Source organism: Harpia harpyja, chromosome 6 (genome assembly GCF_026419915.1).
Source record: "Harpia harpyja isolate bHarHar1 chromosome 6, bHarHar1 primary haplotype, whole genome shotgun sequence".
Classification (NCBI taxonomy): Eukaryota; Metazoa; Chordata; class Aves; order Accipitriformes; family Accipitridae; genus Harpia; species Harpia harpyja.
In genome coordinates, this window is record NC_068945.1 from 24,814,056 (window position 1) to 24,838,164 (window position 24,109).

The 24,109-nt window shown below is 41.3% G+C and overlaps 1 protein-coding gene across 2 annotated transcripts in view; it reads left to right on the forward strand.

Moving 5' to 3' along the window:
* The first annotated feature begins 1,612 nt into the window (after positions 1-1,612).
* RIC8B (RIC8 guanine nucleotide exchange factor B) overlaps positions 1,613-24,109 on the forward strand; it is a 38,727-nt gene continuing 16,230 nt past the window's right edge. For both annotated transcript variants that reach the window (XM_052789685.1, XM_052789686.1), the window contains exons 1-4: positions 1,613-1,737; positions 5,135-5,182; positions 16,397-17,005; positions 20,044-20,138. In XM_052789685.1, coding sequence (XP_052645645.1) covers positions 1,648-1,737; positions 5,135-5,182; positions 16,397-17,005; positions 20,044-20,138 — 842 coding nt within the window. In that variant the 5' untranslated portion in view covers positions 1,613-1,647. The remainder of the gene's footprint in view (positions 1,738-5,134; positions 5,183-16,396; positions 17,006-20,043; positions 20,139-24,109) is intronic.

A 24,109-nucleotide genomic window follows, 5' to 3' on the forward strand; every position in this document is an offset into this window, starting at 1 on the left:
TGCAGATGAAACTTCCCTGCCCCGGTGGTATTTTCCACCATGGAGCCGATCGTTTGTGAGATGAAAGGTTTCTCTTTGTGACCACAGAGTACCTCCTGATTTGCTGCTGAAGCAATAAATACTTCAAGGAGAGACTGACCGCAGCTTGCTCTGAAGTTTTATTATCATGTTTTTTTGTTAACTTCGATATATCGTTTTCTGCTATCTGGACAATGAATTTTGATTGTAGGGCACCCTGAGTATGGAAACACTACATGTGTTCTCAGTGTAGTTTAAACCTATGGTCTTGCAGAGCACTTCAGAGACATAGCTCACCTTTGCCCTGTCACCGCAGGCTCTCGCCCAGCCGCGCTGGTGCAGCCCACCCTCCCCTCCCAAACAAAACACGGCAGCAGCATGGCACTGGCATCTCTCCTCTGCACTGCCCTGGTTGTTCACACCCACATCAACACCCTCCAAAAAATATATCAACCCCTCTGTGAATGGATACGCAGGCAGTTTTGGGAAGGTGGCCATGCTGCCCCGTGGGGCAGTGGTTCTTCATAGACTCAGCATCATTTAGGTTGGAAAAGACCTTTAAGATCATTGAGTCCAACCGTAAACCCAACACTGCCAAAAGTCCACCACTAAACCATGTCCCTAAGTGCCACATCTACACGTCTTTTAAGTACCTCTAGGGATGGTGACTCAACCATGTCCCTGGGCAGCCTGTTCCAGAGCTTGACAATCCTTTCGGTGAAGAAATTTTTCCTAATATCCAATCTCAACCTCCCCTGGCGCAACTTGAGGCCGTTTCCCCTTGTCCTATCTCCAGACACCTGACAGGAGAGACCAGCACCCACCTCGCTACAACCTCCTTTCAGGTAGTTGTAGAGAGCGATAAGGTCTCCCCTCAGCCTCCTTTTCTCCAGACTAAACAACCCCAGTTCCCTCATCCCACTCCTCATAAGACTTGTGCTCCAGACCCTTCACCAGCTTCGTTGCCCTTCTCTGGACACGCTCCAGCACCTCAGTGTCTTTCCTGCAGTGAGGGACCCAAAACTGAACACGGTACTCACCAGTGCCGAGTACAGGGGTACTTCAAACGGATGTGGAGAATTTTCGTGTACCCCCCCCGACTCTGGCGGGTTGGACTTGAGAAACAGGGTTTTGTTTTGCTGCCAGACGTTAGGCGAAGCCAAACCAACACGGTGTACGTCGGGGTGTGCTTTGTGCCCCTGAGCAACCCGAGGGAGCTCTCCCGGCCGGCGTGGCCTCCTGGGACTCGAACCGGCGGCACTGCCCATCCCGCTCCGCCGCCCTTCTCGCCCGGCCTCGCTCGGGGCCGCCCGGCGCGGCCTACAGCACCCATCGTGCCCCGCGGCACGAAAGCGCCGCAGCTCCCTCCGCGCCCCGCCGTGCCGCTTCGCTTGGCATGCTGGGACACGTAGTCCTCTGGCCTCAATCTCCTGCCGGCGGGCCTGGGAGGGTGGGCAGCCAATAGGAAGGCTCGGAGGTGCACGCCACCGCCCCCTCCAGCCAATAGCGCGCGAGCGCTGCCTGCCAGTTGGGGCGGTTTCCGAGGGGGAGCGGTGCGTCACGCGGGGTAGGAGGTCAGGGCGCGGCAGGGCGGTGGCTGCTGCCGGCGGAGCGGGGCGGCCGGCGGGCATGGAGCTGGGCGCGGTGCTGGAGGCCGTGGAGGGGCGCGGCGGCGGCTCCGAGGCCGTGCAGCGGGTCCTGGCGCGGTACAACGAGGAGGTAACGGGCCGTTGGGGAGGGCGGGCGTCTCGTCTCGTCTTGTCTCGTCTCGTCTCGTCTCGTCTCCCCCCCCCCGCACCTCCCCCGGCGATGTCGCCGCCCCGTCCCGCCCTCGGCAGCACCGCCGGCACCGGGCCGCGGGGGTCCCGGGCCGGCCGGGGTTCCTGCCGCTGCCCCCCGCGCCAGGCTGGGCTCCGCGGTGGGTCCCCAGCGGTCACCGCTTCTGCTGCCGTTCCCCCAGCTAGCGGCCTGCGCCCGATACGGCCTCGGCGCTTCCCCGTGCGGTACCGGGGTGGCGAGCGAGGGCAGTGCCCACGGGAATGCAGGCTCTCCCAGGAGCACAAAGCCAGCGGTGTCGCCGGTAGAACAAGCCCGTTGCCAGGCTCGCCCCCCCCCCCCCCCCCCCCCGCCTCTTGTCTTGCCTCTACTTGACCCCACCAGCCGGGTAGTGTAGTGGGTTGTGGGTGACCAGGCTGTTCCACAGCGTTACATTTGCCTCAAAAGTCTCTCGACCTGCCTAGACCTCTTGGAAGAAGCTGGACAGGATAACGCCAGAGCCCCCTGGATGCCATCGTTGCGTACCTGCTCACCTGCCCGAGGCAGGCAGGCCCTTGTCGCCGGGTCTAGCCGGCCTGCGGGAGAGCGGCCTTCGCCCCGCTTCGGCAGTGACCGTGTCGGTGTGCAGAGGAGTAGCTCTGCAGCGGGAGGGGACCTGTGTAAAACGGTGTAAAATGGGCCAAACCTTACTTGATTGTTCTGCGTTTCTGGCTAAGCAAAGGGGAAAGGGGAGACGGCTAAAAGCAGGGTTACAACAGGTTGAGCTTTTAATGCTGACAGGTATTAAAGAGTACCTAGTGTCTGCCACCATTACAGCGCGATATGTGTACGCTAAGTCAAGAAGTGAAAGGATTTCCTGGTAATGTCAGGAAGTAGAAATTGGAGTGAAGCTGGCTGTTAGGTGGAATTTCACATTTTTTTTTCTCCTGCTCCGATAGGGACGTTTTGACACCTAGATTTTAGTAGAGCAGTATAGTCCATTTCTAAATATCATGTCTCAACCCATCAGGTGTCTGTCCTTTGTGTAGATGCTTCTGTGACTGGTACACGTCTCTAAAGCTGCTACTGGCTCAGAGTTTGGCCTTGGATGTAATTTAAGTGCAGTTGTGTTGACGTAACTATCTGCTGAAATTTAGTAATCTGTTACAGGAACAAACATTCAGGTTTTTAGTTAAAGATTCCTAGCCCTGTGATTAGGGGAAAAGCCAAATGAATGTGGATTGGTGTATGGTTATACTTCAGCCTCCAAGAGATGGCTTGAAGTTTGCTGTCTTACGTGCAATATGTTTTAAGTCTAACAATGGCAGTAACTGATATCTTCACTCAAACTTGAGCTTCTAGAAGCAGCTTGAGCAACAGTCTTGATGTAGGCTGCCGTTGTGCACCTGAAATTCAAATGTGGAGATTGATGCAGCTGCAGGGCACTTCCTCTGAAGGATTGGTAGATCTAGAGTTCATTAGACACATCTAACTGTTTTAACTCGCTGACCTCTAAGGTACAGAAGAAAGATTCTGACTGAGGAAGCCTTTTATCTCCTGTCTTTACTCTTGAAAGTGACTCTTTGTTAAATGTGTTCAGTCAAAAAGCGCGCACAAACATAATTTCTTAATTTTGCTGTACTGGATTTTATGCCTTCTCAGCTTCCCCAGGTGAATTATTTAGGCTTAAGTTGAATTGTCAAGGACAGAGTGATGGCTGGTGTGGTTTTGATTCTGGCATTTCAAGTCTTCAAATGAACCCTTGGAGTTACATGTGTAGCTAAATACCACTTTTGAAGTGGGATGGGAATCTTTTAATACTGTCTCAATATGACATTTCTCTTATTGTGTTTCTTGTTAAGAAGTTTGTCTCAATGTTTCCTACATTGCTTTTCCTGTGCAATGCATTACTAACTCAGATGTATTGCCTGTGGGCCAGCAAAGACTGGGAAAAGTGCTCCAGGTTCCCAGTCTTTACCCATGCCTCTTCTGGGGTTTAGGTGTCCTTAGGTTTTTTTCCAAATAACAAATTAAATACGCTTTAATCGAAGAGAAAGGATGGACTAAGTGTAGTTTTAAGGCGCAGGTGGCTATAGAATAACTATAATGAGAGAAAGTAATATGTCTGTTCTTGCTTCTCTATGCTGTCCTGTTTGCAATGATTATTCCAAATCTCTGCTCCTCCAGGGCTTAGACTACTTATGCTGTTGCTAGATTTCTTTTGTAAATTTCCAAAAATGTTCATGTGCAAATGCAAAGATTGCCTTCTCTTGGTTAATTGCTCATCATTTAATGTTCACTTGCTTTTGGCCGGTATTCTGCTGAACTTGTGTGGTTCAGTGGTGTTATTGGGAGCCCCGTAAGAGAAGGGCAGGGAATTATTTTCCTACCATCCTCAAGGATCTAACTGATATTGGTAACCCTTTATGGTAGGGTAGGTGTCCAAGGCTTTTCTGTGAATTGTGAGCTTGTGTCATGAAAGGCAAGAGGCCCGCTAGTGTGCTATGGAGGGTCACTTTTGTTTCTCAGTCACTTGCATGGTGTAGCAAGTTGTGTATTAGAAATAACAGAAATTGAGGTTTTAATTTTTTTTAGAAGCTGTTCATCATGCTTAATCATTTAGTTTGGAAGTTTTAAAATGTCGTTAAAACAACTGTGCTATTACTGCTATTTTCTTTGACTGGCAGAATGAACTTCATGTCATATGAGTTATATTTCACTAATAACATACTTCAGGATACTAACGTAAAACTAGACGCAATTACTATTTGAAGTGTTTAACAGGAAATAAGTATTCCTTGTTAGACCACGTCTATCTTGTATTTAACTGTACCAGAGAAAAAAATACCTTGGTAGTGTGTTTTGGAAATTGCCACGATATGGAAACAGGTAGTTTTTGTAGTAAGGCTTATTTGATTTATACTACTTGTTTTCTGGGCAAGGTTATACCATGGTTGTTCTGGTTTGGGATGCTTTAAAGTGCAGTCAAAAGCTTGTAAACAAGCAATGCTTGGGGAAGAGTCTGAGTAATACGGTATTTGTAAAACACAAGGCTATAGCTAACGTTTTTCACCCTGTAAAGTGCCATGTGTGAGGTTGTTAACGCGCATCAGAAACACAGCCCACGGATAAAGCCTTGCTCTGCACCAGTTATAATTGTGGAATTGTTGGTTGGAGCTACTTATTGAAGCTTTTGCTGTTGGGTAGAATGGGAAAAGGATGTGAGTTGACATGGCTATGGCCTCATTATCTGAAGCTGGTTTTAACCAGACTCCTAAAATTTTATAATGGTTTTGCAGGTGTTACATACTTAGCAGCTGATGTTCACGTAACAAATGCAAACTCTTCTCTTTCTTTACAGAATCGGACCATTTTCAGATTTGATCCAGCAGATGAAGACAAAAGAAAGGTAAGTAAAATAGGCTATCGAGCTTCATACCCGCTCTGGTTAGAAGTATAAAAAAGTAAAAGCAGTGTCTTAATTTAGCTGCCATTGTGAAATGGTGCAAGTAGTGATTATAAAGTTCTGTTTTAATTTTTGTTTCTTCAGTGCAAGAGACATGACAACTACCCATTTCCCCTTTTTCTGAAACAGAAAAGCAAATTCCCCTAGCAAAACCCCTTGTCTTGAATAAAAGTAGTAACAGAAGAGCCCATAAATAATTTTGTTGGGTACAGATTTGGGATGGGGTAAAGGAATAGAGTAAAGAAGCTCTTTTGTATCTACTGGGATAAAGATTTTGCAATACATTTTTCCATTTTCTCTCTTCTTAGCAGGTAGCAATATCACAGATGTGTTTCTTGTGTATGTTAGATACTTAGATAATATTAGAGATTAAGATCAAGGGATAAGTACAGAAGAAAGCTATGGAGCTGTAAGGGAGACAGAGCTACAAAAGCCTGTTGATCCAAAGGTAGCTGTAATCAGCAGAATGTGGACTGTGCATGTCAGGTTACAAAGATGGGAAGTGTTTGTGTGTTATAGCATGGAGCTGTACAGGTGTGTCAGGGCTTAACAGGTCCCTTGAGATCCACCCACAGCCTTGCATTTAAAGCTTGGACATTGATTTTTTTTTTTTTTAATTCTTTTTTTTTTCCCTGTTGTTTTCATGGCATAATATCTAATGACTAGACCCTTCCTTTCTTTTCTCTAGTTTTTGGGCTGATTTGCATATTTTTTCAGAAAATGCCCATTAGTGAATGAGGCTGCATGTTTCTGCTATTTCCGAAATAAACTCGGAGCTTGAAATCAGAATTGCAAGGTTCCTGCAAGGATACATTGTCTCAAATTGGACACACATCGATTCATTCCATGATTTTGTGCAAAACCTAAATATTTTCAGGTATTAAGTCTTTTTCTGGTAGAAATGGGTGGGATGATAAATTTCTCTGTCGTTTGCATTTACAAAACCATCAGTTATGTGTACTGTAATCTTGAATTACAATTCTTCATTACACAGATGACTCGAAGACCTATTAGCTTCGCTTTATGGCTTTACTTGAAGCTGACGTTCAGTAATGTGGTGATGGACTAGGTGTGTCCTTTTTGATCTATAGAAGAACTCAGATGGGATCTTGATTTGATTTTCTTATTGTGTTTGTGTTCTTCCCTCTCTTTCCTCCCCATCCCTTCCACCTCTTTTTACATTGAGAATGAGAAAGTGTCTCGTCTGGAAAACTGAATACTAAGTAGAGAACATAGGAAAGGAGAATAGATCAGAAACCAAACTGGCAAAAGCTAAATAAAGACAATGAGTGTTGAGGGGTGTGGAGGAGTGTATGATTTTCTCTGTGTGTGGTTGGCGTTTTTATTGGTTGGATTTTTTTTAACAGCTACTCAACTGCACATGCTTGGTATCCTTAGTATCTGTAAAACATTGAGCACTCTCATTCTTCAGTTAAGGTAAAAAATAAAAATGCTTTAAATTGAAAGGTAAAATAGTACATGCTCTTACTAAGAGCAAACTACTCAAGTTGTCACCAAAATTAATGGGCGTTGCTCGAAGACTGCAAGATGTAGCCTTGTGCTAATTCAGAAACAAGTTCCATTTTTTGTTTAGTAAAACCAAAATACACTTGATTTGATAGTATTTGCAGTTCTGCTGCTAGTAGCTTAGAGTGATTGCAGTGAAAGAGAGTCTAGACAAAGGATCACAATCCATAATCAGTCATGTAGTAGACTTGAAGTTCATGTATGGGGGCAAATACAGAGGGACTTCAGGATTTTGTCTTTGGTTTCTGGTGCTACTGGAAATTTGCCATATAACCTGATGAATGCAATGCATACTTCTTACCAGTCTCTTGCTGCATATCGGGTTTCTTCATGCCTAGGAGTAAATTTGCTTTTAGTTATTTACTCCAGCAAGCCTCACAGACTTTCTAAGTCATTCATGTCTATGCAAGAGTGCAAGTAAAAAATCAACAATATCAATGCAAGTTTTTTCTCTGCCTCACCACACAGCTTCAGCCATGAGCTTAGAATTACAGCAGGGTTGTGTCTATAGTGTAATTGTATCATAACATAGGTGTAACTGTGCTTTACACTTTTCTAGGTTGGGTACTGGTAGGGAGAGGACAATCCGTATACAACAGTGACGCTGTAAAATATGAAAGACAGAAAGGTCAAAACTGTGGCTTGAGTGTAGAAGCTGGGTAAATCACACAGCAAAAGTTGTAATGCCATAATACAGCTATCAAATCATGATGCTTTAGGCTGTAAACTAATGAAATCACCAGTGAGTTTGTAATACTGAACTCCAGGAAGAAGGTAGGTTGTGTCCTCTAGAAGGCAGGAAGAGGTAATTCTATCAAGCTTGTCTATCTGGATATAGCCACAGGACTTTAATAAATCACAGGATGATAAACCCCATGAGATTGTAATGTGAGCTGTTACTTGTCCTGGTTGTTTTGTTTAATGATGTATGTGTCTGCATTGGCTATATGATGGGTACTATGGATATAAATCAGTTGGCAACCTGTGTTGTACTGAGTGATCTACTCGGATACCAGGCAGATCAAGTTGGTGCCATTCCTTCTTAACTTGTCATATACTAATAAAAACCCAGGAATTTCTGAAAGCCTGTTTTCAGTTTGTGTGTGTAAACAGCATAGAAATTGCCAACCAGAGGTAAATGTGTTTTGGAATAGCAGCTGAAATTAAGGCAGTGTGGTTGCTTCAGAGGAGCTTAACCAGCTCTTAGAAATCTAAGATATTTATTTGTCTCAGCCAGCCAAGAAGTTCTTGACAGTGTTTTGCTGGAAAAGGTTGAGTCTTCAGAACTGCAACATTTCACAGCAGCATGGCATGGTTGACACAAACAGTTGGTTCTTTAGGTCTATGCTGGAATCAACTCCAGAAAATTAATATCTGGTAACTTGACTGGGCAGTCACCTTGGAGAGAGGTGTCAGGTGTAGTGTCTCCCTCTCGATGTGGCACAGCGGGCACTTCAGCTCAAGCCTCACATGTACTAGTATAAAAAGGAAAGGTTTTTTTAGAACCACTTTCTCATCATTTAATAGCTTTGTTCTCCATTATTTATACCTTGACAGGTCCAAATCCTGCTCCTGAAGTAGCAACACATTTGTGCTGTTTACAGACTTAAAATGGAAAGAAAATCACAGCACTGTTGGTGTCCTGGAAACATCTATCAGTACTGATTCCCTAGTTAGCCACGGCATTCCGCAACTGAGAGGAGCTACAGCACCATTTGCCTAGGTCATACCACAGAAAAAGTAAATCTATCCAAGATAGCAAGCAAGACTGACTTTTTACATTAGATGAAGATGCTGAGTTTGGGGGAGGAAGGGAAAAAAAGGAAGCAGCAGCTAAATGTAAGAATATTACTCATAAGCCATATTCTTACCTGAAATGGTAGGGTCTTCACAACTGACATAATTCCTGTTCAACTCCTTATGTTTTTTCTGCTTCACCTCTTGTAGTACTTAAAACATCTGGTTTCTACTCTACTGGCTCCGGCTTACTGTCTTGGGTCAGTCCTGTAATACAAATCTTTAAAGTTTGAAATCAGTTTTCTTGATTTATTGTTCAGGTTCAATTTGAACATAATGGATCAAGGTCTCCTTTACTGTGAAGAAAATCACCAAAACAGTCTTTTCCCCTGCATTGCTGAATGTTTTAAAGGTGTTGAAATAGGTGATGGAAAATCATATCGAATGTATTGCGGGACTTTTCTCTCCTAATTAAACTCATGATGTAGAGAGATTCCTTAAGGCTGTGGACTGTACCATATTTGAACTTTGGAAGGATAGAAGCAGTAAAGTATGTTGATGGAGCAAGATGCTGTCATGCTCTAAATCTCAGAAGAACCTCGTTATTAGATGGTGCTGTTGACACTGTGACACTTCTGGGAGGTCTGAAGGTTTCTGCAGCCACAAAGGCACAGAACTTTTCTCCTCCCAGTGACTTCGTTGCAAGCTTGTAAAGTCTTTTAGTGAATGTCCTATAAAAATACTAAGCTCAAGCGCTCCTGTGGGCTCACTGTGTGGTATCTTAGTATTAATTGTTGTTGTTATTGTTCTGACTTTACTGAAGCCCCTTAAGGGAGTACCAGTCTGTAAGAGAAGAAAAGTTACTGAGTGTCCTTCATTAATACTAAGCATTTGTTCTAATTCCCTCTGGTCCTGCCCACTCCAATCCAGCATTTTCAGTTTTTACATCTCTTAAGGTTTATGTCAAGCCAGTGAAACCCATCTTTCCTTTTAAACCACTTCTTTCACCACTGGGTTATAGAGGTTATAAAGGGTTTTCCCTCTCCCTGTTCAGTGGGGAGGGCAACGAGGGCTGCTGAGAGTGCAGCTATGCAGAATTTCACCTTTCTGTGACTCTGAACCAGGTGTTTATCCCACCGGTTCTGACATGGGTTACTGTGCGTGCTCCTCACCTTACCTGCGGAGTGCCGTCTAGCCTAAGCTCTCACACGTTCAAACCTGCGACTTGGAACTCTGCCACGTCAGAGCTGGCAGGTTCCTGCCAAACAGGCCAACCTCCTGCTGTCGATACGGGCTGAACAATGAAGTTCTGAACTGAAGCAGACTGAATCCTCCAGGAATATAGGCATGCACCTTCCCTCCCTGCCCACATCTGTCCAGAAAGACTAGGCAAAAATTGGGCATGGCCTTTTCATAGGAGGTTATCTAATTGTCCCATTATTCAGCACAGTTGATAATAAGTGTTACATAAATGTTGTCTTGACTTCCAGAGAAAATGAAATCTTGAACTAACATTTCAAATACTCTTGGGCTTACTTTCTTAATGCCTTGGATGCTTAACTCTGAAACCTAATAGCAGAATAAAACAATTATTTTGTTCTTTTAATGCTGCTCCTGTTAGCAGAAACTATCAGCCAACATTCTTATTCAGCATTTCTAAGTTATGTCTCTTTGCTCCTGGAATCTCTTATCTCTGACTTGCCAAAAACATAGCTTCTCTTTCGTTTTCTGCAACGCTGATTTGCACAGTCTACTGAAAATACAAGAAACATGTAAAATGCTTAATTTTGCCTTATATGAGATGGAGAGGGACTTATGTTTTAAGAGAAGCTTCTGAATAACTTTGAGGTCCACGGAAACTTAAGAGTTGTAAAAATTGATGTGCAGTTCATTGTGGTTACTGCTAACATTCCTTTCATCTACCTGAAAATTGGGTAGAGTCTGATATGAATCTTCATGTTTGCAGTGAAGTGTAAGGTAAGTTTGGGGAATAGGTAATAATACAGATGGGGTAGACAATAGCAGACCTATATGACCTGTTGGGGAAATACAGTTCCTTGTGAACTTTGTGTTTGACAGTACCGCTGATTTCATTAACCATTCTCACCACTGAACGGCTGCAGAATTAGGCTGAATTGAATTAAGAACGTACTTCTCTTGAACCACTAGAGACAATTTAATTAAAATTGAAATTTGAAAATGTTGAAAAACATGGGTCAGAAGACAAAGTGAACTAGATGGACTTAAGCCAGTGCAGGAGAAGGAAAGCATGACCTAGTACCACTTATGATGTTCTCATTCTCCTAAATAAATTATGTGCTCTGGCATGTAATACTTGATGAGGCCAAAGATATGGTGGTTTCTGGTTCACCCATGCTAAAAGAGTGAGCAAGCGCTCACTGTTAGGCCTATGACTTTTCTTTCCTAGCTATTAAAGAAGAGTGGGAAGGACACATTTGATTTTTGTGGATGGTTCTTTACAAAGCTTGGGTTTTGTTTAAGTTAAGCCTAACAAGTGCGGTAAGAATTTCGTTAAGTCTGATGTACTTGTATTGCTCCCTGTGTGCTAATATCACTTGCTGTTCCATCAAGAGGGGTGTATTTATGCCTTGAAGTATACAGAGAAGTCTTAAGAACATTGATCTTGAGAAATGAGTGAAGCAATACAAAACCAAGCACACCTCCTGTGTTCTGCTGTTGTAGAATTTCTGTTCCTGATGGACTTTTCTGGCAATTTTGTTACTAATATGCTCTGTCACTGAGGAAGATAGAAAATGGGAGCAACGTGGTAGCAACTTGTATTTCCAAGTCAATTTGACAACAGTTTGGGGTTTTTTCCCTTGTTTTAGTTTAAAATTGATTGCTAAGAAGCGTACCTCTCCTGGTACTTATGGCATCTATGGCATAATTCAGAAATAAAGGTGCAGAAAAGAAGAGATAAAGTAGGCATTCTGTTTCTGTAATGTTTAGCAGAACTTTTGTTGTTCACCTTTGAATTGCAGCTTCTCTAGCACTGAATAATCTGTGTCTAAATTAAATGCTGTATTTAAGCAAGCAGTGGTGTTTGCTTGGATTTGAATACTTGCAGAATGGAGACTGTATTTTCTTGTTCCTCCTCTAGTCCAAAGGCCTGTATAAGTAAAGAGAATGATTTGCCAAAGAGGAAGAAGCAAATAAAGGGAAATTGTCTCCTTTTCTCACCAAGACATTTATTACTCTGGTGTTGAGAAGCTACAGTAAATTCAGCTGATGTAATGTAGCCAAAGTTTAGTGGTCTGTGAATTGAAAAAAGTGAATATAGGTCAAGTGTGCTTTCTAAACATCTTCAAACACAAAGAGAGGAGGTAGAAGAGGACCTCACATGCAGACACCCGAGGACCAAAGAGCAAGATCGTGAAGTACCCTGTTTTGCACAAGCACCTAGTATCCCCAGCTGAGGTTGAGCCTGGAAAATATAAGCCAGTAAATAAAGAAGGTGAAAGAAAATTGGAAGTAAAGAGATTATACCTTTTTGCCTAAAGCCACACAATAGGTGTGTGGCTGAGTAAGGAAGAAAACGCAGGTCTCTTGTATCTCAGGATATTGCTTTTTCTATAGGACTGTGTTGCTTCTTAGCATCAAGCATTTATGCTATCGGGATAAAGGACCAAAATAGATTAATATTTTACTCATCGAGACAAGATGACAAATGGGTGTTTCTGAGCTTCCTGCTTTTAACACACAATAAAATTTTAAAATGTTTTACCATTACTCACACTACAGCACAGACAAAAGGAACGGTGTGTATTGCTCTGTCTTAACCTTACTATTAGCATGAAAGCTGAGAATTCTTGAATTTCAGAGAAGTGAATGTATTTTACAATTAAAAAAAATTTTTAAAAAGACTAGAAACTGCCTTGATTCTGTGGAAAAGTGTATGAAAAAACACTTCTTGCTGTAGCATGACTGATGAAAGTCAAACTCCCTTCTAAATGTTGAAAGGATAGAACTCAAAAAAAGAAATATTAAAGTCATACAGTAATTTAGGGGATAGCAATAAAACCCTGGAACTAGGACAATCACCATGTATTTTGTGAAAGGGGAGGTACCTTGCTGTCTGAGTTCTTTCACTTGCTTTCATTTCCAGCCAAATAACATCTGTGCCCCTTAGTTTATGCCATGCTAATGGCCTACAGGGTGGTAGAAAAAGCACCACCTAAAGAAAATGAAAAGGATAATAATACTTTTGTGGTCACATCCTTTCCTGTTTCTCTTCTGTCTGTGCATCACTTCCCTCGCACTGTCAAGGAGAAAGCAGAAAATGTGCTGTATAGCATTTGGTTTTAGTTGTCTCCAAGGCAATTTCCTAATAGGATGAATTTTGTTTCCTTGCTTCAAAACTTTCCATGGATAACTCTTCAACTATAATCAGATGCTCTATTTTTTCCTAAGCTCCTGTTGGCACTTGAGATCAGCCAGCAGTCGTTCACTGTCACGGATATCGGCAGTATTGCAAGTGGCGGTTTCATAACTGAATGCTGGTTCCTTTAAAAATCACTCTTGATGGCTCACCAGGGTCTAACTCCAGAGAACTTTGTCAGCAGTTCCTATGTGTTTTTCACTTATGTGAGTCTTATATCTTAAAAAAAAAAAACACCTGTATTTTGCTGTAATGGCTAGGAAGCTTAGTAACCTGTTCTTAAGTGTGTGATGGCTTAGTTGTTAATATAGGATGCATAACACTATAATTAATGCTCTTAAAAATAAACTTTAGCCTTGCTTGTATTGTGAAATCTTTTATACAGCCAAGGCTTCAGGAATATGTAGGAAATGAAGCACCTTACAAGCACAGGGATGGTTTGGTTTTTTTAAGTTGTAAGTATGTTGCTAAATCTCAAAAAAAATGCTTGTGTTCTATTTAGTATCTATCTTTAGTACAGCTGTTCAGAGTTAAGAATCTTCTGTTGCTGCTTTTCACTAAGATTTGAAGCCATGAGATGACGGTTCTTATAATCTTTAATTAAATTGCAGGGATAGTCTTCGAATGTATGGAGGGAGGGTTAGGCTTCCACCTCCCATGGCAAGTCAGTGGGAGTTTGGTGCCCTTTGGGATCTCCCCTGCAGTGCTTTTGACACGTTGCAGTGACACTTCCATGGCAGCAGGTGGGTGCAACTTGGGGGGGGGAGCGGGGGGAATCAGTCTCAATTTGGGAGGATTGGTCTCTTTGTAGTCAAATGAGTGTTCAGGTTTTATCTGACTGAGATTAAAGACCAGAGCGCCAGATGCAAGATGTGTATAGGCTCTGCTGCTAACAAAAATGAGTGGAAACTCCCCTTAATTTCAGTGGGTATTGATCAGATCACATAACTTATGAAGTGATGCTTGGTATTCAAAGTCCTAGAAGAATCCTTCAGCACTATGTTGTTATGAAACAGTTAATGAAAAATCAGATAGGTTTTTGTGCTGCATTTATTTACTGATAAGGCAGTCTGTCTGGCCCACTGTGTCTTTGAAGTGTTCGTTCAGCATCTTGGTTTGGGCAAGGCTGGTAACTTGGCTTCTTGTGGTGTTAGTATGGTACCATTACACAGTTCCTGAAGAGAGGGGAGAGTCCAGTTGGTGAACCAGCTGTTGAATTCAGGTAAATTATTACAGGCCATGTTGTAGCAGCTGATGTCAACAAGGAAGACTTAAACGCTAAATCTAACAGAAATGTGCTTAAACAGGGAACAGAATACACTAGCCTTTTTCTGGAGTTCTCTGAACTGTCCATTCAATTCTGTGCTGCTCCTTAAAACCAAACAGGCTTCGTGACCGTTGCTTCAGCTTGCAAAGCAAAGTTAATTGTATGGAAAACTCTTAACAATAGAAACAAAATTCTTGTAAGAAGTTGAGCTGCAACCAGGTAATTTGGCTGTGGATGTAGACTGGTCATTTTTTGTTTCCTAGGCATTTTTTTAAAAATGCTTCAAAGATGCCACGTTCAGAAACATTTCGTGCATGTCTAGCGTACTAGCTCAAGTCAGGGGGTGTACAGATTGGTGGGAGCAGTGTTAGGTTAATGTTGAAGAACTCTGAAAACTCTGTACTTGAGTATCGTTTTCCAGGTACTTGTCTGTGAAATTCCCATGGTAAGTACCTATATGCCTGTACAGGTGGTCAAATATGGATTTTTATACTGTTGCAGAGTCTATAATATTCTGATGAAGGTTTCTCATGTTGCCTGTGTGATAATAAGAAGTGGAGCTCACTTGTTTTCAAACTCTTACTGGATTAATCTAGTCAGGGCTGTGGAGATGTAGACAAGGTCTTGGTTGTCTGGGTGGTGCTTTTGGGTGGGCTTCACCCCAGGACAAGCATACTAGAAATCATATTGTGAGTTCCTACTGTCTGACTTTGTTTACAGATTGTCTTTTAACATTGTTGAAGACTTGTGTTGTTTTCTCCCTTATTCTTCTGGAGTGTCTGTTCTAGATTTGCTTTAGACTTAACCTTTGTTGTTGTTGTTGTTTTGGCTTTAATTGTAAGCGATCACAGTAACAAAACTTGCTTGGATGTCCCAAGTGGAACTTTTGTTTTGAACTTTGGGTCAGGGTGGTGGGCGGCTGTGCTCCCTGCCTTTTTGTTGTGGTGGTGGTGAAAAAAGTGCAGTTCCAGAGACCATTCCTGAAGAACTATTTTTCACTTTACTAGTATTCCCATGCTTTTTTTATCACTTTCTTATTGACATACTGCCTGAGATCACAATGTGAATTTCAGATCCTAAGTGGACTTCTGCACTAGGGCTATTCAACTCAGTTGCTACTCTGGCTTCTTTGGTAATTTATTAGTTTCAGTGGTCAAGACACAAAGCTCGGGGGGTGAGAAGCAGGGAGGAACTGTGTCCTGTGAGGTACAATGCAGTTTGTATTGCCGCTTATCTGGCACCTTCTTTGTAACTATACTTCTGGCTCTGGTACCCATGAGTAGTAGTGTTCTCCTGAGCTTAAGGCGTGAAAACCCTATGGAGTCCTTCCCATCAAGCAGTCTCTTCTGTCCTGTCTTTTCTTGCTTTTGATGGATCATCCGATTGTCCGTTTCTGTCTTATAAAAGGTAATTCTTCTGTAATTCAGATGTTATCATTCTGACCTGCAGATTCTTGGAGTGTTGTATTTTCTCATGCTGCATTTATACGATTAATGTTTACCCCTGCAGTCACGTCAGTATAAAGTATCAGTGAAGTATTTCAACTTCAAGAACAAGCTGTGTTGACAGAGCAGCAGTTTTGCTGGTTTGGTAAAAGAGCTACAGCCTAAGTCTTCCAATAAAACTGCATTATGTTTCTGTCTCAGAGGTAGTGCTTCTAAGAATCTCACTTAAGACGGGAGAAGTCCGTAGATTAGGTTGAAGTGGCAACACAAATTATAGCTGTTACCAAACATGGAGTACTAACATTTGTATATTGAGCAGCAGTTATTTTGGTTTGGTTTCTTTTCTCCCAGCCTCTTCACTGAAACAACCTCAGCTTACGATGTTGCAGGTACTGTAGGTGTGACTGTTCTACCTTGACGTGTTTTTGAAACCTTTCACTTCTTTCTAGCCTTGTTACTCTGGCTACTCTAGTTTTTAGTCTTGATGCTGAGAAAACATCCTAACTGGCAATGGTGGATAGCATCTGCCATTTTGGCTTAATGCTTTTGCCAGTGTTGATGTATTTGGATTGTATCCATGAGGAAAACTGCTTTTGATGATCTTTGGAGGTCTTTTGCAGTAGTTTATCTTTTGAAGAGCTAATACAGAATACCTAGTTTCTCAGGTCAAGTCAGCTGAAAACTCAAAAGTTATATGGAAGCTTAGCAAAAGTAGTTTCCTATTGCCACCAATATTTTGATGCTAAAACTGTTCCTTTTTTTGTTTGTTTGTGTTTGCGTAGAAACTGTGTGAGGGAATTCTAAACATCCTTGAAAAAGACACAAAAACGTCCTGTCAAGTTGCCTGCCTGGAGGCCCTCCGGATTCTCTCCAGGGACAAGAAGGTTTTAGTGCCTGTAACCACGAAGAGGAACATGCAGATCCTTATGAGGCTAGCAAAGCTGGACATTGTGGAAGATCCTTTGGAGAGAGTGTCTGAATTTCCTGTTATCGTAGAAGCTTTAAAATGCCTCTGTAACATAATTTTTAATAGTGCTGTTGCACAGAAGCTCAGTTTGGAACTGAATCTTGCAGCTATGCTCTGCAATCTTCTGGAAAAGTGCAAGGACCAACAGTTCGTTGATGACATTAAATGCTTTGATTTGCGTCTCCTCTTCCTCTTGTCGCTTCTGCACACAGATATTAGATCGCAGTTGCGTCAGGAACTACAAGGGGTGCAAGTTTTGACTCAGGCTTTGGAAAGTTCCCTGAGTGTAAGGTGGACGGAAAAATATAAAGCAGCGGAAGATCGTGACAGGCCTCCACTATCTTTGCAAGAGACAGATTGTGCCATTGAGGCACTAAAGGCTCTTTTTAATGTAACACTTGACAGTTGGAATGTCCACAGTGAGGTAAGGCTTGGCTGAAGTGTTTTTTACATTGGTTTTGTTTAGCCTGCAAGAGCCAGAATCAGCAGGCAGATACTCAAAAGGCAGTTGTTGTCCAAGCCCCAGGGCAAGGATTTTAATACTTAACTTTTGTTACTGTGATTTTGATGGAATACGATTGCATTTTTCAGAATAGCAGCTAAGGTAGTCTTGAAATTTTGCATCATAATTTCTCTCTGTGTGCAAAATCAGTCTGAGAAAATTTGAATTCTGAATTCTGATTGTGTCATGTATTGATGATCTTGGACTTTCAAGAGGTGTTGAGTCTTTAATGCTCATTGCTTTGAATACCAAAATAACTTTTTTATTCTTGTTACTACTTAGACAAAAAATCTAATCCATACATTTTCTGTGTAATGGGAGAATAACCTGGATTATATAATGCAAATTAGAACTCTATGTTTTCAAATAACAAATGCAAAGAAGACTATTTTATAAGAATGTTAGATTTCCAGAAGAAAATAAATGCTGTTCACTAATCATTAGCTGGCTAGGAAAAACTTTTTAATTTAAGTGTATCAGAGGGTTACAGTTCTGGAGATTGTGGACTATAGCAATAGCGTAATAATTAGAGCTGAGAAGTCTTCCTAGTTTTCTTCTGTTTTTCTGGGCATGATGATAAGCACATCAACTCTAATTTTTAACAAATAACTGAAGAAAGAGTGGTACTGTTTTTAGTATCTTTATCTCCCATCCTTCCAACACCAGGTTTGGACTTAAATGTGATCTTTTAAGATGAGGTCAAGTACGAGAACCAAACGCACTTTCATTGTTATGTCTTATGAATAAGATTTATCTTGTTTTTTTCATTATAACATCAGATCTATTTTTTTCTTAGACAAATATGCTTCCTATGTGTTGCATCCCTAAATTTATAAACAGAGACGATAACTGTTTTTGTTGAATAACCTAAGTCTGTGCTACAGTAATAGAATTATATAGGGAATCTTTCTTTTTAGTCCACATCGTATTGTCTCTAAAACAATGTTGTTAACTTTTCACTGGCATTGTAAATATGCAGCATATAAAGCTAAGAAGAACTTTACAGTAGTTAAAATTGACAAGTAATTGTTCTCTTTAGTGCATTGGACTAAACAGCAAATAAAACATTAATCATAACATTAAGGAATGTAAAACTTGGGAAGAGTCTGAAGCTTATTCTTTGCTTTAATGTCTCAAGGATATGCTGAATAAGAAAGCCTGAAATTTAAGATTGGGTGGGGTGGAAATCAGAGAAGCTAATACTTCAAATTTCAAGGAAATATAAAGAAAGTGAGGGACTTTTCTCTTGTTTATATTCCTGACTTAGACCTTTGTGAAAAATATCTTTAACTTTGTCAGAGAAGGTTCTTTGTATAGGCAAGTGATTGTTTTGGAGGTAGAAACTTGAGTGGAGAAAAATTACCCAAAGTCAAGCATGAATGTTTGCTAGTTCAGAGTTTGAGAAGTGTCATCTTTGTGATTAAGTTTTTCTGTGTGGAGGAAATAATGTCAGGTGTTAAGTTGGAAAATGAAGCTATGGTACATGTTTACCTCTTGAGAAGTAAGCTCTTGAAATCTGAATCTTGAAGTTGGTGTACTCTTACAAAATACTGGGAATCTTGAGAGATGAAAAGCCCAGTTTACTGCAGAATGGCAGACAGCTGTGGTGTTACCTGATGAGGTTTTGTGTGGCTGCTGTCTGCGCAATGTGGGAGGTTTTGTCCCACAAAACTTTTCCTCCCTAAGGAGCCCAAGCATGCAGCTGTCAGCAAAATTTCCTTCAGATTGGAGGAAATTCTGGTGTTAGTAACCTTATTTATTTATTTATTTATTTGAATGAGAGTTTAAGACATTCTAGGGTGGGAGAAGCTTATTTTGTGTTTTGAGATAAAGCTTATGTAATAACTCTTTACTAAAAGTTCCTAAAAGCAAGGAACCTTTAAATTAAAGAGCTCTTTAATAGTTGTAAACTGTTAGCCAGATATGTTAGATGACACTCTGCTTAGCAAGTATCCCTGTGGAAATATTAATGATCTGTAAGAAGAGTAAACAACATGTTAATTAAGTGGGCTGAAGATGCAGAATTTGAAGAGATTGCAAACAGTAGATGGGATGGAAAATAAAAGGAGAGCAGAGAGGTTAGGCATGTGGGTAGAAAACTAAATGAGATCCATCCTAATGGGGAGAGAACCATTTGAAACACCAGTATTTAATGACTGGAGATGATTTCAAAGTAGCAAAGCCAGACAAGAGCCGCAGGTGGTACAGTTGGCAGGTTTGGATGCTGACGTTACAAAAGATGCATTGGGACGCTTTGTGCTAGGTCAAACACACCAGAACATATGACGGATGCCAAGAAGAGCTAATGAAAAAGGACGAGAACAATGATATACACAGTTAAATGATTGCAGTTACCGGTGTACTTTTGTGCGGCTGCTGTCTGGTGGGAGAGTGGAAGGGGGAATTGCTTGGAGAGAGCAGAAGTAGGGCAAATAGGGTTGCTGAGAGTAGAGAACTTATTAAGGAAGTGGAAAAAAGGTATCAAGGGAACAGAAGCAAGTGAATTAGAAAAAGAAGCAGACTGGGTGGGGGAATCAAACTGTTGGCAGCAAAAGGTCAAAATGAGGAGGAGGCAAATTAAATGAAGAACATATGTAATCTAAATGGATGAAGAGGCGACCGGGTGTAAATACAGGAAGGAAGATAGTAGTGGTACATTAGGAATAGTGGTATGAAATTGAGTAAATGCTTGTAACAGGGTTTTCTAGTAGTGAAGGCTCATTTGACTGGAAAAAAGTCCCCAGCGGCTTTTACAAGGCCTAGTTAAAAGGCCAGCAGGCAACAGTTACATTGCATTAAGCATTCAGTGAACTCTAAGGTACAGTCCTTTTATTGATAGGGATGGATGTTATGATCTAATAGGTATTTTCCATCTTTAATTTTTATTATTCTAGTGACCTGAAACCCCCACTTGCAATCTTCAAAATGAAAAAATATCTTCATAATTTATATTTATATAGAATGAATCTCATCAATTTCGTTACATGGCTGCCATCCTTCGACACTGCTTATTAACCACGGGCCCTACCGAAGATAAAACTGAAGAGTTGCACAGGTTGGTAGAATTGCAGAGCCAATCTATTTTAAAAGGTTATTTACTTTTTTTTTAAAAAATTACTTTGACTAAAGTAGAAATCTGAGAAACAATGAAAATATTAATTTTGAGTAAAATATTATTAATCTTTTTGATAAAAGCTGTTTGCCTGAAATATAGTTAAGCATGTCCACTATTCTAGAGAGAAAGTGGCTGGCAAGATAGTTATTTTTGATCAATAATAATGAAGCTGACCTTTTTGAAATAATTTTGTGTGTGTGTGTGTGTAACTGAGGATGAAAATACATACGGAAGTTGTAGGGATAGTGCAAATTGAAGTGGAATGCAACTTCTGTTTTGCACAGAAGCTGATGGAAAAACTGCATTTTGAGATTTTTGTGTGTAACTTTTGAAATTCTGATGGATTGGGATGGAGGTAACAAGTTGATATTTTATCTCTGATAGTTATAGGCTGCTTTATTAAAAGTACAAATATCAGTTCCCTGGTAATAATCTTTATTTTCTTTCAAAGATGAGTGAATCATCTTGCAGTTTTAGGTGCATTGGGTTATTTTCCTCAGTCCTGCACCCAACTGTTTGTTATGTACTTGCAGCCAATAATTCAATAAAAATTCAGAGTCTTTTTTTGTGAGGTGGTGGTTCTCTGTTCAGTTGTCCTGGTTTCAGCTGGGATAGAGTTAACTGTCTTCCTAGTAGCTGGTACAGTGCTATGTTTTGAGTTCAGTATGCGAAGAATGTTGATAACACTGATGTTTTCAGTTGTTGCTCAGTAGTGTTTAGACTAATGTCAAGGATTTTTCAGCTTCTCATGCCCAGCCAGTGAGAAAGCTGGAGGGGCACAAGAAGTTGGCACAGGACACAGCCAGGGCACCTGATCCAAACTGGCCAACGGTGTATTCCATACCATGTGACGTCCCATCCAGTACAGAAACGGGGAAGTGGGGGGCAGGGATTCGCCGCTCGGGGGACTGGCGGGGTGTCGGTCGGCGGGTGGTGAGCAATTGCACTGCGCATCATTTGTACATTCCAATCCTTTCATTATTGCTGTTGTCATTTTATTAGTGTTATCATTATCATTATTAGTTTCTTCTTTCTCTGTTCTATTAAACCGTTCTTATCTCAACCCACGGGTTTTGCTTCTTTTCCTGATTTTCTCCCCCATCCCACTGGGTGGGGGGGAGTGAGTGAGCGGCTGCGTGGTGTTTAGTTGCTGGCTGGGGTTAAACCACGACACAGTGTTACTGGATTTTTTTTCTGTGAAACCCTTATTTTTATCCAAGTAGGTCAGCTGTTCATAGGGCCTGACAGTACGGTAGCTTCAAACACTATCCCATGTTATCTCTTCGCAATGAAAGTTAGTGTTGCCATTTTCTTGTTCAGAGATGTCCATATATCTAAGTGTAGGATCTTTTGAAGATCTTCTGAACTAGCAGTCTCCAGGAAGAAGGATATAGCTTTTCACACCCAGCAATCTTAAAAGTGTTAAATGAACTTGATTAAAATCTAGGAAAGCTCCTAGAGATCAACAGTCTTAGTAGGTGACCACTGAAATCCTACATCAGAGCCCTTCTCAGTTGATGCAGACTAGTTTGGAATAATTTAGGATACCGCTGCAGTAGTTGCCATGACTAAAGTTAGTGCTGAGTGTGTCCTAAAAGGCAGTCAGTGTTTTCTCTGTGCTCCTGCTTATGGTTGGTGTTTTGTGCTCTCATCCTTGTTTAAGGGAGGGACTGGTGGGAATAAGTTCCCCACTGCTGGGAAAATTGAACAGATTTGGATAAATTCAACAACTATAAGAAGACAGAGATCATCCTTTAGCATTTAAGCTTGTACATAGTCAGCAAGACTGCCTGATATTCTTGTGAATTATTATACAGCTGATGCTCTTCCTGTGAAAACGTGTTCTGTTTCCTTATCCAGGAATCTGACTAGTCTAATCACCCTGTAAAATATATCACCCTGTAAAATTTAATTATCTTGTGCTATTGCAAAAGGATGCATGTTATGCAGGTCCTTTTGGTTTTAGCTTTTGCAGTCACTTGCAGGTGAGATCCAAAAGGGGCTTTATATAAGTAGGCAGCTGTGGTGAATATGTAGTATTGGTATGATTTCTGTCCTTGCTTTTTTCAGTCAGAAGGCGTATTTTGTGTAGAGACGTTGCCCACATGGGCCTTAGGGAGACACCAAGTCAAGGCAAGGATTCTCCGTAATTCTGAGTGGGGGAAGCAGAACAGAAATGAGGATGGCTATCGCTGCCTTGTGTCACTTCAGTTGTTTCCCCTTCTCCATCAGACTCAGTATAGCACTGCATCAGTCTTTCTGTTATGCTGGGAAAACAACTTTCTCCCTCTGTTAGCTAACTGTAGCTAGTTTGTTTAGCTCAAGTTGATAGAAGAAGGAATGCAAGTATAGTATTGCTGCATGTAGTACTCAATCTTGATTTATGTCATATTCGGGGGGTTTTTTAACATGCTAGAAGAGCACTGCACAGGTTTTGACTTTTGTGATTCAAGTATTTCAGCCCATTTGCAGAACCTGAGTTTTGTCTTTGAATGCTACAGGATGCAATAAAAGCTGAATAATTTAATATGCTTTTCCACCAAGACTATTCATCACAGGGCAGCTCTGGAATAGAAAAGGTACAGTCAGAAGTAATGACCCTGCAAATCCTCAGAGGGATCAGAGGCATGGATCAGAGGGCCCCACTTCAGTCCCCTGATATATTTGGTGAAGCAAACTTCCATTCCTGATAGGAGCTTCAGTAATGAATGAGTAAACTTGTGTTAGCAGTCTATAGCTAACATAGCATAGCTAGAAAAATGAGGCTGCGTCATCGTTTTGGCTGTTCAGTATGCTGGATTCTGACCGTGCAATCTTTATTGCTAGAGATGAGGTGTGAGTTGGAGAGCAGAGTGCAACTTCTCACTCTGCTTTCCACCTGGAGCCTATCAGTAAGGCAATTACGAAAATAATGTTAAAAATGGAATAAAATATAAGCAGTGTTGAATGCAGAATAAACTTTATGAAGCATCAGGGAGGCATAAGTATATTTCTTAGAGTTGCTGATTACTTGCACTTCTCTAAGTTTGTAAATCTGCAGAATGTAAGGTGCTTAAATGAAGGGTTTGGGCAGCCTGTTAAAAGCACATTGTATGAATGCTTGTGCTCTGAATGTGTAAGTTGAGGATTTATTTTATGTGAGCATCAGGTGTTGGATACATGCCCTGAGCTGTGATGTACTGATAGTCAGCGTGACTCTATTTCTAATAAATAAGCAGAATTACCTATAAAAATATCTTAACTAATTTAGTACCTGGTATTGTCATTATTGTGGTTCTGTCATGTCATTACTTAACATTTGAATATGAACAGCTTAAAGCACCACATATTAGAGTGAGTGCCATTTTTGCCCACTAACAAGGTTTTAATCAAGGCATTCAGCAGCTCTAAATAGGCCTTTGCTTCTGAATTTGCATATCAGGAGGGGGCTGGGAGCATGAGTGGGTGGATGTCATGTCCCAGTGATTAATGATCTCTAGGAAGCCGAAAAGGGGAGAGTAATATACGCAGTATTTCTACCCCCTGGAGTAGGAATGCAAACACTATTGTGCAGATCTGTGCATAGTCACTGACTTCCTGGTAGCTGGAGAATTTCATACACTCCTCTACCACAAATAAAACTGTCAGTGGAGTGACAAAGATCAGAAAGCCGAGCTTCATTTATTGAAAAGAATAGCTCAGACACAGTGATCCAGAAAATTAATTTTGTAGGTGTTTGGGAACTTGGTTGTTTAATAAGAAACTGGTAAAAAGAGAACTTTTGATGAAAGGCCTGAAGCCACCAAATATTTGTTGAATTTCAGTCTGTTTTGTTCCTGACTATTCCTGAATTATTGGAGAGGAATAACTTCCATGATATAAAAGACGTATCTTAAACAGGAATTAGAAACAAAACAAAGAGAGCAAGCTTT